This window comes from Boleophthalmus pectinirostris, unplaced genomic scaffold, assembly GCF_026225935.1.
Source record: "Boleophthalmus pectinirostris isolate CB_2022bp ecotype Guang Dong unplaced genomic scaffold, ASM2622593v1 HiC_scaffold_6, whole genome shotgun sequence".
Lineage (NCBI taxonomy): Eukaryota > Metazoa > Chordata > Actinopteri > Gobiiformes > Gobiidae > Boleophthalmus > Boleophthalmus pectinirostris.
The window spans coordinates 24,510,001-24,524,031 of NW_026571447.1; the positions used below are offsets into that span (position 1 = coordinate 24,510,001).

Consider the following 14,031-nt stretch of genomic DNA (forward strand, 5'->3'; position numbering starts at 1 on the left):
AATTTCAGCAACAAAATTTTGTATAAAAGTAATTCAAACATGTTTTTTCAGAGTAAAAAAAAATCAAAGTGAGAAATTCAATGGCATTTAAAATTCCAAATCTGATGAAACAAATTATCTTCCATACCTTATCTCTGAATCATACTAAATTTAATTTCATAACACAATACAATTACTCGCATTATAATGCACAAGAATTTACTGCATATAGTTAAGTGCACAACATCAGTTTCAATGTCAATTTATGGTGACGGGTCCACCAATTTTATGTCTCCATTGAGATTTTACTATTTTGCCTGGATTGCTCCACAGTACGGCATTAAACTTATCTATATCCATGGAGACAAGCAGGAGGCACCACAAGGCCAAGTTTCAAGGTAGTTTTGAACAATAGAAACAGTGGTAATTGAATATCTGCAAGATACGTTTAATGCAATATTATGGGACATGGAACATTCCAGGCCAAGCAATAACATTTCCATGGAGAAAAGTAGGTAATACACCCCCACAAGTAAAGTTACATAGTGCACCTTTAAAGTTTTTATGTGAGATTCCTTTCCTGACTTTACTTTACTTTCAAAAATTCTATAATTTACTCATCCTGAGGGCATGCAGTACATTCAGTACACTTACATGCACATAAAGAAAACTGAATTTCTGCTCTCAGTAACAACAGGATTTCAAAACTGCAAGCAAACCTGAGACCCCAAAAGGTACTACATTCTGTTATTTTGATACTGAGATAGAGCACAGTTGAAGTACTAGTGCATGTACTGAATGAGTACAAACAGTCCACTGTATTGAGACCTCTTGTAGTGGGACCTCTTTAAACCATTACGTTGATAGAAGCCATTAGATTGTCATTGTTCTTATCCTCACTTTCCCTTTCACTGGTGGACGGCCGCAGGATGGAGTTTGTTATGGCATCAAAGCATTGCGCGGACACGCCATTACTATGCTGTCAAAGAGGTGTCAGGATGAAGGCTGGGAGTGAGTAATGGGAGTGAGGTCACCATCTGCGGTACATGATATGACAGGGCCGGCACTAGTCCCAGTCAAGTGAACAGCTTTTTGACAGAGAGCTGAAGAGCTGAGTGTGGCTCCAGAAGCAACAGCAGAAGGCTATTTGACAACTGTGACTTCTCAGACAACACATGTCAGCCAAATCGCACTGGTCATCCAAAACATTTGTTTGAGGTACTAAGTCACTGATAGAGCAAATATTTTATATAGAAACAATATGGACTCTCTAATTACAATGAATAATCACCACGTCTCACTACTGTTATGACCAGCTATGTTCATGCTTTTAAATTATGTGCAACATTACATTCATTTTATAAAATATATTACCAAGTAGATTTAATTAATTACAGACGAATTTAATACAATTCAATATTAATATTGGACATTTCAGGAATGACACAACATTTCCATGAATACATTCTCCTATAAAAGTTACACAGTGTATTTTTGAGAAATGTTTAAAACCAGCTATTTCTTTGGGATATTACAGTTTCACCACACTACCACACTGAAATACATGTGTGGATTCCTATTTTGCTGTTTTATTTCACCCGTTCAATGTTGAGAAATGTTGAGATTATCGATAGAAATAACACATCAATGCTACCAATTTTATGAATGCTCTATTTTGAATTGAGTTTTGTATTTCATTTGACTCAGTATACAAACTCTAAGTAGAACATCAAACAGAAAGGTAGTGTGTGTTTGTGCTGTCAGAAACAGGAGTGGATAAATACCAAAGAGCACAGTACATTGCGGTGACTTACCTTTAACCACGAGCTCGGCGTAGTTGGAGACTCCAGAGCCTCGGGGGGACTGGGTGACACAGCGGTAAAGGTCCTGGTCTGTTCTCTGCACGTCATCGAGCTGAAAGGACACCACGAAGCGCCGGTGACTGAGGTGCTTGACGGACGCACTGGTTAAAATGTCCCCATTGTGTCTCTGAAAAAGCAGCAAAAAGCACTGGGTCAGACAAAACAGGACAGGTCATCATATTCTCCCTCCAATGCACACAGAAGGACACAGAGGATACACACAAATACAGACAGCACACACAGACGAGCCTGCTGTGCAGTGTCACAATAGATATCATCTTCAGTGCTACTAATGTGCCTTATGTAATAGTTTCATTGTTCAAATGAGTCTGCCTATTGTTACACGGTTTCTTGCCTTTACCCTACAAAAAAACTAGGTGAAGTAGAGGGTTGCAGGGTGAATAAAAATCACAGTTTGAACTACTAATAGGAAAATACAGATGACTGTTTTTAGGCAATATATTATCAGTAAAAAAAAAAAACTGAAATAACCAGTCTCAGTGGGATCTTATTCTGTCTAAAACCATGTTCGGAAAAGTATGCAATGCCTGTACCCTAACAGTTAATTTTAATTCTTCTCACATGCTCCTGGGTGTGCTTAAAATGTGTATTTAAATTAAAAATTCTAATTGCAATACTAAGACAAAATTGCAATTGCATATTTTTCCTAATTGCCAAAATTAAATACAAGCTCAATAATTGTGAATAGTGTCCAAAGTCTGTATAAAAATGTTTACACTGTGTACAATCTGTAATGTATTATAATTGCTACATAAAAAGATTGCATCCACAACTGCTTAATATTACACACTCTCCCAACCCACCAGACTAACAATAAAAAATACATTAAAATGAATCCTATCTGGGTCAGATTTTTATTAGTGCCTCATAATTAAACAGAGAATTGTCCATTTGTGTGTGTTTTAATTAGAACAGCAGGACCATCTCAGTGCTCTGTGATTTAATCACCCAATATGACAATCTGATGTCCTTTCATAATAACCAAAGTAATCTTGTTAAAATAATAGTCATTAGGAGAGTAATGTAGAACAGCTCTTTATGGAAGCTGTCAATAGAACTGTCATCCAAGTACCATATGACAGAGCCACAGTAAAGTAGTGTGGTTATTTAAAGATACAGTCTAAGTTACAGGTGTAACTTTTTGGCCACAATATAGATTAAAATACAAACTTTCTAAAAAAGTTATAACTGTATTGTGCAAAGGTATTATGTTTTTCATGTTAATTCACAGTACATTAAAGTAGATCTGCTTCAAATCCCTAAATCTTCTTTCTATCAACGTAGACGAAAAAGGTATCTATTAAAGTAAACATTTCCTTTTTTATTTGGGGAAAAAAGTGGGTAAAGTGAAAACGAGGAAAACTGGAGACAGCCTCAAATGAAAGTTGTGGGCTGCACCTCACTGCTGCACTTTGCATTTCTCCCATTGTTCCACACCATTAAAACTCTGAGCATTTGTCAACTCCACAAAGCTCACAAACACACATCGAGCCTGGCATAGTTCCCCACGTTTTCAGGCCACTATTGTCATCATGTGAAATGGTGGCCGCGTATTTCTCAAAGTCTTTCTATTGATGTGGCTGTTTTAAGTGAATCGCAAGCATGTGGAGCCCGCTGCGAATAACAAAGAGATTTCTGGGTTGAGCTGGTCGTTGTCCTTTGGGCCTTGAAAAACACAGTCCACACACACCTCACATACAAGCAAAAGACTGCAGTTTGTGCTCTGCAGCAACAAACTGAAAACTACAGAAAATGACAAAATCTTTAGCCGTTACACTACCATAACTGTGTATGTGTGTGGATATCAACAAGAACAAGGACACACAGTCCAGTATGAGTCAGGTGTAAACTCAAAGTGTTGTTATTGTTATTTTTCACAATAACAATGATAAGATTGTTTTTTATTTTATAATAGATCTACATCATTTGCACAACTTTTAATACCAATCTTACTATAATTAACTTGACTTAATAATGCATTCAACCTCCAATCACTATACTATAATTTACTATTCATTTACTAAGTATTATGATTAAATAATTAAGATGCTGTTGAAGGTATGGTAATTATACACTACAGCAGATGAAAAAGCTAATAATCATACACCTTTTTTCTTTATAGTCTATTGGCTTTGCATTATATATGTGAAATTGATTGACTATAAGAGTTGGCATGTTTTGCTCCTTTCTACAGACCAACACTGAATAAACAACTACACTATAATATAGGGACACAACTGGTTGATTGATTGTAATCAGAGGTACATTGTGCTCCTGAGACAATACCTGAGCGCATCATCTACTCTATGCATAGTACTAGGGTTTGCTTAAGGTCAGATGGAATTAACAATGTCCGTGAGGGGCCTCTGCAGTCAGTTTTGTAACTGCAGCCCCAACTGACAGATTTTTATGGCACAATGGTCAAGAGTCTTTCAATAAACAACTTAAAGAAAAGAGTGCCACTGTGAGCTAGTTTGAAAAGCAAGTAACTGAACCTAAGTCTGAAAGGGACATAAACATTTTGATAATTAAAAGTAGGCACATGTTCTGAATAAAGAGGAAACCACTCTGACCCTGTAAGCTGTTTAACTTCCCAAAGGCAAAGAGAGGAGACTTCAAGGTGCTTAAAAGAAAGGTTACCAGTCTCTATTTAAACATGAATACATTAGGGACATTAGGCTATTCAAACACAGCATATCATTTGTGATATTGGTGTAGTGGGGTGATACAGATACAGAAAATAAAAAGTCACATTGCACATTTGATGACGGATGTTTTAAATGAAGTTTCTAGAGGTTTTTCAGTTGTTCTTTCAATGTTGAAGGCCTCACCTCCAGCAACAACTTCTCAGCTTCAGATGACCTTCCAGCCGCCACACATTGGAAAGTGGCATTCTGCCCGGCATTGACCTCCTCGTCTCCCAGCCTGGAGAAATGTGGCGCCTTATCTAAAGACAGACACAAACACACATCAAAAGACTCTATTACCTTTAGGACGCCCACAAAGCCAGAGGCTTACACAATGGACATTCTATTGTTGCTTTTTTACCTTTTTCATATTCGGAAACTCAACTACATACATTTCTTTACAAGTTCATCTCATTATCACATCATCTGTAGAGCTACCGCGTGGTATTTTCTCACTGTGGTAAAGTTCATTTTAACAGTATTTTTTCTTGCTATTGAAACGCAAGTGCACTAGTGGATATTCATACAATGTAGTACATATAACTCGAATATATTGTTTTATGTGTGTAAATGTGTGTGGGGGAGATGAATATAATGTCTATTATAAAATTGAGTTCAAACAGACAACTGAAGACTACAGATGAGCTGAATGTGGGTGTATCTGTTAAAGACGAACAGTAAAGCAGCACACTATATTTTGACTAATAATGTCCCAGCATGCCAAGCGGCAGAGCCAGTGACTCAGTGTGTAGGTGTAGCCCTCTCACCCAACTTGGTGATTAACAATAGCACAGTGAGACACGGCCCCCGCTGAGCCAAATATCTGGGTAAACATGGCAGCGCCGCCTGCCTTCCCTCATACGCAGGGTAGGACTAGTCCGCCTGTCGCTCCACTTGATTGACAGCACAAGATGGAAGCACCGAGGCTTCTGGGAAAAGAATAAGTGTGGCTCTCACTGATCTTGGCTTCTGTGCTGCTATGGAGATGAGGGGGAGATGAGGGGAGATGAGGGGGAGATGACTATTTGTTGAACTTAGAATAAGTAGAGTACGGGGAGCGCCCCACAGGAGGCCATGTTTCCTTTGAGTGACTCGGCCTCCTAAGGTTAATTCATAATTCATATTCGTGCCTGAGAAGCAAACATAAACAAGTAGTGAATTAAGTGTGAACACGCACACAATAAGTTTGGCGAGAGTGCATATTACTACAGCTAAATGTGTCAAATCTTATCCTGCAGACTCTTTAGTGAGATAAATATTTTATTGCGCCGCTACAGATAAAGTCAAAGACTGAAACCCATGAGAATACAACCTGAACTGTCACGCACACTTGAACAAAGAAGCCCAAAAGGAGTTGATTTGATAATGGTTTATTTTGGAGTTGCACTATTGGCTGTGCAACACTTCCTTTTGGTTTCTTCTCCATCTTTCTTCACATTGGTCTCTGCCAAGTAACTCCGACTGGCTTAGTGCCATATCATAAGGCATGCTCAGGTCTTGATGAGAGCCTTAATTATTTAATAGCCACAGTGGGAGCATTCAGGGGAAGCCATCTGCTGCAGCTCAGAGGATTGGAGAGGCCGATGGAGCGTTGCACGTACAGACGCAAGCTATAAACCACGACCAAGCAGTTCTCATTTAGACAGCGAATGACTTCTTTTAAAATGCCATTTCATCAACAAGGGGTGGAAGTCTAGGTAACACATCTGCACTAAACCACCAGTGAAGCCTGTACCATTTACAGCAGTCACTTACCAAGTGTAGCCATGTGCTGGAGGTGTTAAACGCGCTATGACCTGACAAGAGCCCTCCTGTTCAGCACAGTGTTCAATGCATTCTGAGTGTTCGTGACACAGTCAGACCTGGTCCTGTATTAAACTCTGGGGGTGCTTATGTTTTACACACACTCCTCCAGGGCCTGACAACAGCTCTGAAATCATGCTCTTTTCAATAGTGACACACAAAGCTTTACCGCGGCAGGGAGTCAGAGGTTACACCCTGAAGAGAATGCATTTTCATGAGCTTTGATGCAGTGTGCCTTGTGAATAATGCAGAAATGCCTTTGTAGAAAAGTTGCATGTAGTACACCAGCAGGACTGATTAACACATACATTTGGTTGTCAAAAATGGCTCGAAGGCACAAAGGCAGGTGCATGCTTTCAGATGAGTTGGCATTTGAGTGTCACAGTGTTTTAATATCGCCACTGTTGCTATGGGACGCCCTAAGCCTCTCTGCAGTGCTAATATCAAAGGTCGATCAGCCATTACTCTTCCCCTCCTGCCTATTTACTCTCCACTTTGATTTACATTTTACCCCCAAACCAGTGGACCTTTTTGGGCTCTCTCTCCCCTGCTTTCTCTGCTGTTTTGGTAATTGCGTTCATTGTCAGGAGTGCCACTTACAGCAGGGATAGTTGACCACCATGATGTCATCCAGGGCGATGAAGCCTTTCCGCTCCCTGGAAACAGTGGCTTCTATCAGCACCTGCAAAAGGTAAAGTGAATATGATGAAGTAACTGCCATGTGATTATCCTATACCACTCAAAGCTTAAGTAGAGCAGACATTTTGAAAATAACCTCTAGAGCTGAGAGGGTTGTGACTTTCTGATAGACATAATTACAAACAAAGTATTGCACATCTGAGGAAAAATCCAACAGGCCAACTGAATACCAAGAAAGAGGAGAATAATAATGTTGGTTATGACTACCAGTCTCATATGCAACCTCCTCTACCCTTTCCCAATTAAAGGTATAAAGCAGGGTGCGCTTGAAACTGTGGAGATTAAAACTCATGAACTTGAACTTGAAAGGTTGTTTGGGGTTGTTTTGGTAGTAATGTTTGTGAGTTGCAGAACCACAGAACCACAGAACCACACGAAGAAAATGTAACTTTTAAAAATTGCTGCTTCTAATAGACACTGAGGGACAAATGTTCACTTTTGAGGTAAAATATTGTACATCCTACCATAAAGCACATCACAAATGCACATCTGCTGACCCGAAACCAAAATAATGGAGACAATGGAAGAAATAAGAAAAACATTAAGCAGAGATTGCTTTAGTTTGGCCTCAGACTGCAAGATGGAGGAAATATAATAGCTTTATCTAGGAGGACACAATGTGGTTCTGGAGTAGTGAGGTGCATTGGACATTCAGGGTGCAGCCTGCGATGAGGCTATAAGAGCAGATAATACAGCGTGCACATGGGGCCCGGGGGACGGCTAAACTGCACACGGCACGCTGCTGGAACAATAAGCTGCGTGAGGGGGGCTCTGGCGAAGCCTAATCAATATCGAATCACCATGCTCTATAATGGCACAGAGTTATGAGGCTCCGGGGGGATGTTTGTTTTCCACGCACCAAGGACAGGCTTCCATCGGACGGTTTGATCGAAGGCTGGCTTTGAGTTATTGTTTCTCATAATCCTCCGACCACATGATTACAACATGGATAATGTCCGCGGCTCAGCTCAGGCTCTCGCACAGATGCCCTTACACTGGATACTGTTTATGACTGGTATTTACAGGCAGGTGCAAATATCAATAGTAAAAGCAACTGAAACATATTAGACGATTGTAGAGGGCATCTGGAAATCTTTGGAAAAAATAGATTTGATTTGAAATCTGTGTTTTTTTGTCTGCTTTAGCAGATTTAGTGGTGGTTGTATTCATTGAAGCACAGTAATAGCATGTTAATCAGATGAAAATTGCACAGTAACTAAAAGTGTAATTATGATAATCACAAGGTAATTAATCATGAAAACAGGATTCACATCTGTCACTCAACTTTTATGGTAGTGTGATGGTTCCTATTTTTAATCCAATACAGACACAAAAAAATGGTAGATACATTCTTGCTATTAATTTGGAAGGCTACAAAACGCATGAAGTCTATTTCCGTAGTGGAGTGTGATCTATTTAGTACATTGCATTTTGAATGTAACATGACTTATTATAGCAACCACTGTCATTAAGTACAGCTATAGTTATAATACATTCAGTGAGTACATTTACTTTTTCTTTAATTAGATTGAAAAATTTGCAGGATATATTAATTCAGGTCCAGAATGTCTCAAAGCTGTTCTGTAGTTACTTCAGAAAAATAAAGTGAATAAAAGCTACATAACACACTTATGAGAGCAGTTTTGTCTTATTTTATTTTTGTTTACAGGAAGTAATTGCTGTTTTCACCAGTCTCTGATACTTAAGGCAGATACTTAAAGCTCAAGCATAGCAAGTGAAAAAGCTGAAATTAAGAAAGAATTTAACTTTCACATTATATAATTTCACTTAGCCTTGTTAGAGCTTAATGATGACTGGAGACTCTGCAAGTATGGTTCTTGACTTGAATTTTACCAAACCCTTCTAGTTAAGAGCCAGAAGGACAAACAACTCACCCATACTCTTGCCCCTTTGCAAAATATTTACTGGCGTGTATTTCAATAATAGAAAAGTGAGAAAAGTTTCTTGGATTCCCATGGTGTTTGCAGAAGAACAACAACACCTCTGGCACCTCTGGCCCCAGATATCCTCCTCTCGCGGTGAACAGGATGGAGCCAGACCCACCTCACGGACTTAAGGCCGGGGATACATGTGATTACAGCAACAATTGGTGTGACAACAACCCTGGCCGTGCAAGACCCAGAAGACACCTCTGCAGACGGACAGGAAGTGAAAAGATTGAGGTCGGGGAAAAAAAAAAAAAAAAAAAAAAAGATCTAGAATAAATGAGGCACAGAGGTGAAGAGTGTGGGCTGTACGAGTACTGTAGACTGAAGTGGAGGTGGCGTCACTTGGATACCATGATGTAAGGTGTGCATCGGGGGTCATTGAGTTGGAAAGTGACCCCTCTTCCACTATAGATGCCCGCCCTCCTCTCACCGCTGGATCAACACGGAGGCTAATCTCCTCCTGCCAAAGTACATTTCTCAGTTTGTTCCCATGCTCGACTTGAACCTGACCCTGAAGACGCCATAGGTATGATTTACAGCCTGCTCTCTCCCACTTCTCTGACATTTTCTATCTTATATATAGTGTTTAGGGGGACGTGATGTTCTTAGCGCAGTTAATCTCCTGTGCCCTATGTCTCCTCAATCACCACCTCCGCCCATGTTTTTGTGAGATAACTTAAACAATAATAGCTGTACTTGATCAACTATAATTCAGGAGAGGCCGTTCCGGTCACAAAAGAGGCGTGTTCAATGCTAGTCTTATACATCGAAGGGAAAATAACAAAGATTTGAGGCTCAATAGATTTTAAATCAGCTTGTTTTTATTTTAACTCCAAATTCATCACTTAATTTTCACTTTCACATGTGATAGGTTTGATTTAAAAACTATTGTTCAGACTAGGGATGGGCATTCGATGAAATTTTCTTAATCGATCGTCGGAAGAATTAATGATCGATTATCGATTAATCATTCACATTTTTATATTAAAATGATCATCATTATTATTACTATCTGCACTACTAATCTGCATAAATAAATTCAACTTTACGACATATAAACCGTAACCACTCTAGAGCCACATCAGCCCGTTTGAGATTATAAGGTGTTTAAGGCAGATTTGCGCAACTCTCACAGAAACAAAATTTAAAACTGCATGGCTAATTTGCATAAATTAAGCAAGAAAAAAAAAACAGGGCTGATGCGGTCAACTTCTGTCAGATTAAAGGACACGACTCAGTGGAATACAGGTTAGTGTGACCATATTTGTATTTGTCAAAACCAAGACACCGTACGGGGGGTGGGGCCTCGTCATCGACATTGCGCTACTCTCACCTGGTAAAGCTTTTCCCCACTGGACACCGAAACATATGTGCTGCTTTGTGCACTGTGCACATGGTCTCCCGCTTGTCCTGATTGGAAAGCGTGGAATTTCTTGTACAAGTCATCATTAATTACGCATTTGCGCTTCGGCATGTTGCAGGCTGACCGACTGTCTGTGTCTGCTCACTCCTTCTGAGTGCAGAGAGACACATGTATGGACCCCTGTTTGGTCACGCTACGCACAGCAACCTACATTCGGTTTGTCGAATAAAATGAACGTAATTGGTGAAATTCTTAATGATCAATTATCAATTAATCGACTAATCATGCCCATCCCTAGTTCAGACAACTATGTTTAAAATGTTTTCTGCTATGTGGCACATGGTCATGTAAGAAATGTCTGTAAAATACATAGAAAATTACACAAACACTTACATAGAATCAGAAATCATACAATGCCACCATTTGTTATTTCCTTTACAGAGCTAATTAATTCAAATCCCACATTTCTATTGTATACACTCCAAACAAAGCACTGCAGTTCCTACTGTTTGTGTATTTGTTTGTTTATACAAATATAGTATAGAAATTAGCCAAGGTCATGGACTAAATGCGGAGCAATTGGCGGAAGAGAAACATAGTGAAGGCCAAATCGAAGGTGGTCTTTCTTAGAGTGAGGTGAAGTGCTCAGTGAATGATTGAATATGGGTTCATCTCCGGTCTCCATTAGGACGAGAGTAATTAAGAGGTGAACAATATGCATTTGTTTCAATAATCAGCCTCACAACATGCTTCTGTTTTTTTATACATAGTTCTCCCTCTACCTCTGAGACCCTGTTAGCTCTACTTTACTAATGAATTGTTGCTTGGAGATGCAGGAATCATCTAAAGTGGTAAAAATAAAAGCATGCCATGAAATGATTTATAGCAGAAATAAAAGACACATTATGAGGATGTATTACATTACACTGCTATACAGGCCTTTAAAAGCTCTGTAATGTATACAAATCAAAAGACAATTCATCTGAACCATAATGCACACAGCCTTCCCCGCAGCCAGAGACAGTATTAGACGCCAAGTCCTCCTCCCGTCACTATTGGACACACTCATAGGTAAATAACCTCCCAAAAGTCACAACTAAAAGGTCATTCGCTCAAGGAAAGCTGCTCAACTGGAAAAGGCCAGAGCTGTCCATGTTATAAAATATGCCATTATGAATACCAATATAGCCTCTTTAGCGCAGTTTCAAAAGACACTGTGAAAGTCCAGGCTCACAAAAGAGAACATATCTGAAAGAAGTTGCAACAATATGCAGCGGATCACTAATTAAAAAAACCTTTTTCACAACAGACTAAACAACTTTTATAAATACATGTTGAATAAGCTACTTGCATAATGTATTATTTTTTTCATTTTTAGACACAATTTTTAAAAATGGGTTTGTTATTGTATCAAAGAAATAAAATACCCGGAAAGATGCTTGACCTTCACCGGTTGAAGTTGAATCTGATTATTAAAAACAAGTGGCTTGCATTTTTTTAAATTTTTTTTTTTATAAAAGAAACAGTAAAAATGTTTAAATCATTGCCATTTACACAAAAAGTAGTCCTCCAAATCACATTTAGATGGTTCTTCTTTAGACCCTCAAAAATGCTTGAGCTTTGAGTGTCTAAAGAAGAGTTGTATAAATCTGATCCATTATTATAATTTCATTTTTTTTATTTTTTTTTGGCTGTGGACCTCTTGATAAAAGAAAAAAAACAGACAGAAATGACTCTTGATCTCAATTGAAATGATGTGATTAACTGCAAAACCTTATATGAATAATTTTCAAATCAATACAAAATCTGAATATAACCTTGACCTGGATTTGAACTGATTTGGAGAGAGAAAGACCAGTAAAACCCCACGTCTCCAGCTCTAGTTGACGCTCATACCAGGTTGGATAGCATCTTTAATATTTGATAACCAGTTCCTCTTGGTATTGCGCCTCTACCAACACGACAAGGCAGCGCTCCAGACACACAAAATCTCCAATCGAGACGTCTCAAGGTCTCACTATACCGGAGGATTTTCACCGTTCAATCTGTTCAGCCTGAAACTCCTTCTTCAAATGCACAATAGGGGTTTAGAGTGATCACATAAGGGCGCTGTGTATTTGAACACACATTTCATGGGCTTTTACAAAAATTGCATTTACAGATAACAGATGAATCGATTTGTGTCTCAATACAAAATATAAACAATACAAAACATCAAACTCAATTTCACTACTAAATAAATAAAAGGTTTTAAAAAGGTCTTTTAACAACAAATTTTAGACCAATTTTCAACTCAAAAATAGTTGTTTCTTAATATTACCATGTAGTCGTGACTGTAATAGAAGTGATAGAGCCAAATGTCCAATTTTGTCAAATTTCTGTGATTTTCTTCATTGTTAATATCTGTTCAAGTGAGTGTGTTCTAGTGTTGATACTAGTTTTAGTACTGATTAGTAGCTGGGTATCATTTTTTGACAAAACCTACGATAATCTAGAAATTTTAGAAAAGATGATTCATAAACCCCTTCCAGTCTGTTCACTTCCAAAGATTTACTTATTTTAACTCACCATGACTTGAGAAACCAATTTTCTAAATCAGGATTTAAAAGAATGCTTTGTGGGTTTAATGATGAAGTAAATCTGTCGGTTAACTACTTAGAGTTGCTATGGAAATGATTTAGAGCTTAAATCTAACCGAGCTGTAAACTAAATACAGCCTTCCATGAAAAGTAAGGAAGCATGGAGACGGATTTTGTTATTTTCAGTTTCCTATTTACTGAGAGTTGTTAAAATAGAGTTATAACCACAGCATAAACTGGTCTACTGACTGCACTAATGTGACTGCAGATTTTATTTGTATTTCAGAACCAGTATTAACCTTTACAGAGTAATGCTGTGCTTCTTTGTGCAATTAATTAAAACAAAGGGTTATAAGTACATCTACTACCACTTGCAGATTAAACTGAGCACCACTGTAAATTAAAACTACAAAATTTAGTAACAAGGCCTATAGGATCAAATGATAAGTATCCAAAATTGTGACTGTTGCCATAACAATTCAACAATCAAAATATTCTTATCCTGAAAATGGATGGAACTCATTAGTATTATAAATAAGGTGTTTTGTCAGGCCATACATCTCCTTTGATCTGTATATTGAGAAATAGACGGTGTGTATTGAAGTTAGTTTGGTTCAAATTTAAAACCAAATTGTTGTACTTTTTACAAGATAATCTAGATAATTCTACATTAGTGGTCCTATTAAACATCAAGAAATATTTGACTCCTGTTTATCCTCTGTCAACCGCTCCTCTAAAGCCTGTATACTCCTCTGCTGTGACTGAGGCTCTGATCAAGGCTCTGCTGCAGTGTTGCGATGTCCTAAACTGTACACCGTAGCTCTGTCTCACCTCAGATTACACTGTTTACTGAGATGCTCACACAACTTAGACAAGAGAGAGCGCGGCTCATGGGAGTGTCAGGAGAGGACAAGGCAAACACACTGTATAAAAAGTATAACACATTTTCTTGTTCAATTCTTTGATTACCATTGTCTATAAAAGCTTTTTGCGCTTATATAGGCTTTGGGGCTCTGTTTCATTACCGTGTACAATATTGTATACATATAGTAATTCATTAACCAAATAAACTAAGCATATTATCAAATT

General features: G+C 38.4%; 1 protein-coding gene across 2 annotated transcripts in view; it reads right to left on the reverse strand.

Annotated features, from left to right (window-relative positions):
• Nucleotides 1-14,031, reverse strand: part of ptprub (protein tyrosine phosphatase receptor type Ub) — a 160,254-nt gene that overhangs the window by 51,570 nt on the left and 94,653 nt on the right. For both annotated transcript variants that reach the window (XM_020937284.2, XM_055164011.1), the window contains exons 4-6: nucleotides 6,953-7,034; nucleotides 4,694-4,809; nucleotides 1,794-1,968 (exon numbers count right to left, since the gene is read on the reverse strand). In XM_020937284.2, coding sequence (XP_020792943.1) covers nucleotides 1,794-1,968; nucleotides 4,694-4,809; nucleotides 6,953-7,034 — 373 coding nt within the window. The remainder of the gene's footprint in view (nucleotides 1-1,793; nucleotides 1,969-4,693; nucleotides 4,810-6,952; nucleotides 7,035-14,031) is intronic.